General features: G+C 45.1%; 1 protein-coding gene across 1 annotated transcript in view; it reads left to right on the top strand.

Annotated features, from left to right (window-relative positions):
* Nucleotides 1–294: 294 nt before the first annotated feature.
* Nucleotides 295–408, top strand: part of LOC119591473 (homologous-pairing protein 2 homolog) — a gene marked incomplete at its 5' end in the record, with an annotated part of 2,836 nt that continues 2,722 nt past the window's right edge. The window contains 1 exon segment of the mRNA XM_037940213.1: nucleotides 295–379. Coding sequence (XP_037796141.1) covers nucleotides 295–379 — 85 coding nt within the window.

Raw genomic sequence — 408 nt, 5'->3', positions numbered from 1 at the left:
CCTCAATCTACATAAACAAACATGAAACACAGGACAAGCACGTTATAACCGCTCCACGAAAATATCTAACAAAATAAACGCCAAAACGCCTCCTGGAAACGTCCACTACGCAACCCGCACCTAACAAGGTCCTTCGAGGCCGACTTTGTTTATACTGTCAGCGCGAAAGACGAATCGTCGAGAAGTAACGTGCAAATAACTTCATTTTTCGTCTCCAAATTTCGCCAAGATGAGCAAGAAAGATGCAGATTCGACGGCACGGATACGCCAGTACTTGGAGCACCAGAATAGGCCTTATAGTGTTAATGACATCTTCATGAACTTGCATAAGGACATCGGGAAAACAGCGGTTCAAAAATGTCTTGACCAGCTCGTGGCCGTGAGTTTTCTGGGGTTGATTTTCGTCGA

This window comes from Penaeus monodon, chromosome 28 (assembly GCF_015228065.2).
Source record: "Penaeus monodon isolate SGIC_2016 chromosome 28, NSTDA_Pmon_1, whole genome shotgun sequence".
Taxonomy (NCBI): Eukaryota; Metazoa; Arthropoda; class Malacostraca; order Decapoda; family Penaeidae; genus Penaeus; species Penaeus monodon.
The sequence above is the reverse complement of the archived record's forward strand: the minus strand, read 5'-3'. Positions and strand labels throughout refer to the sequence as shown.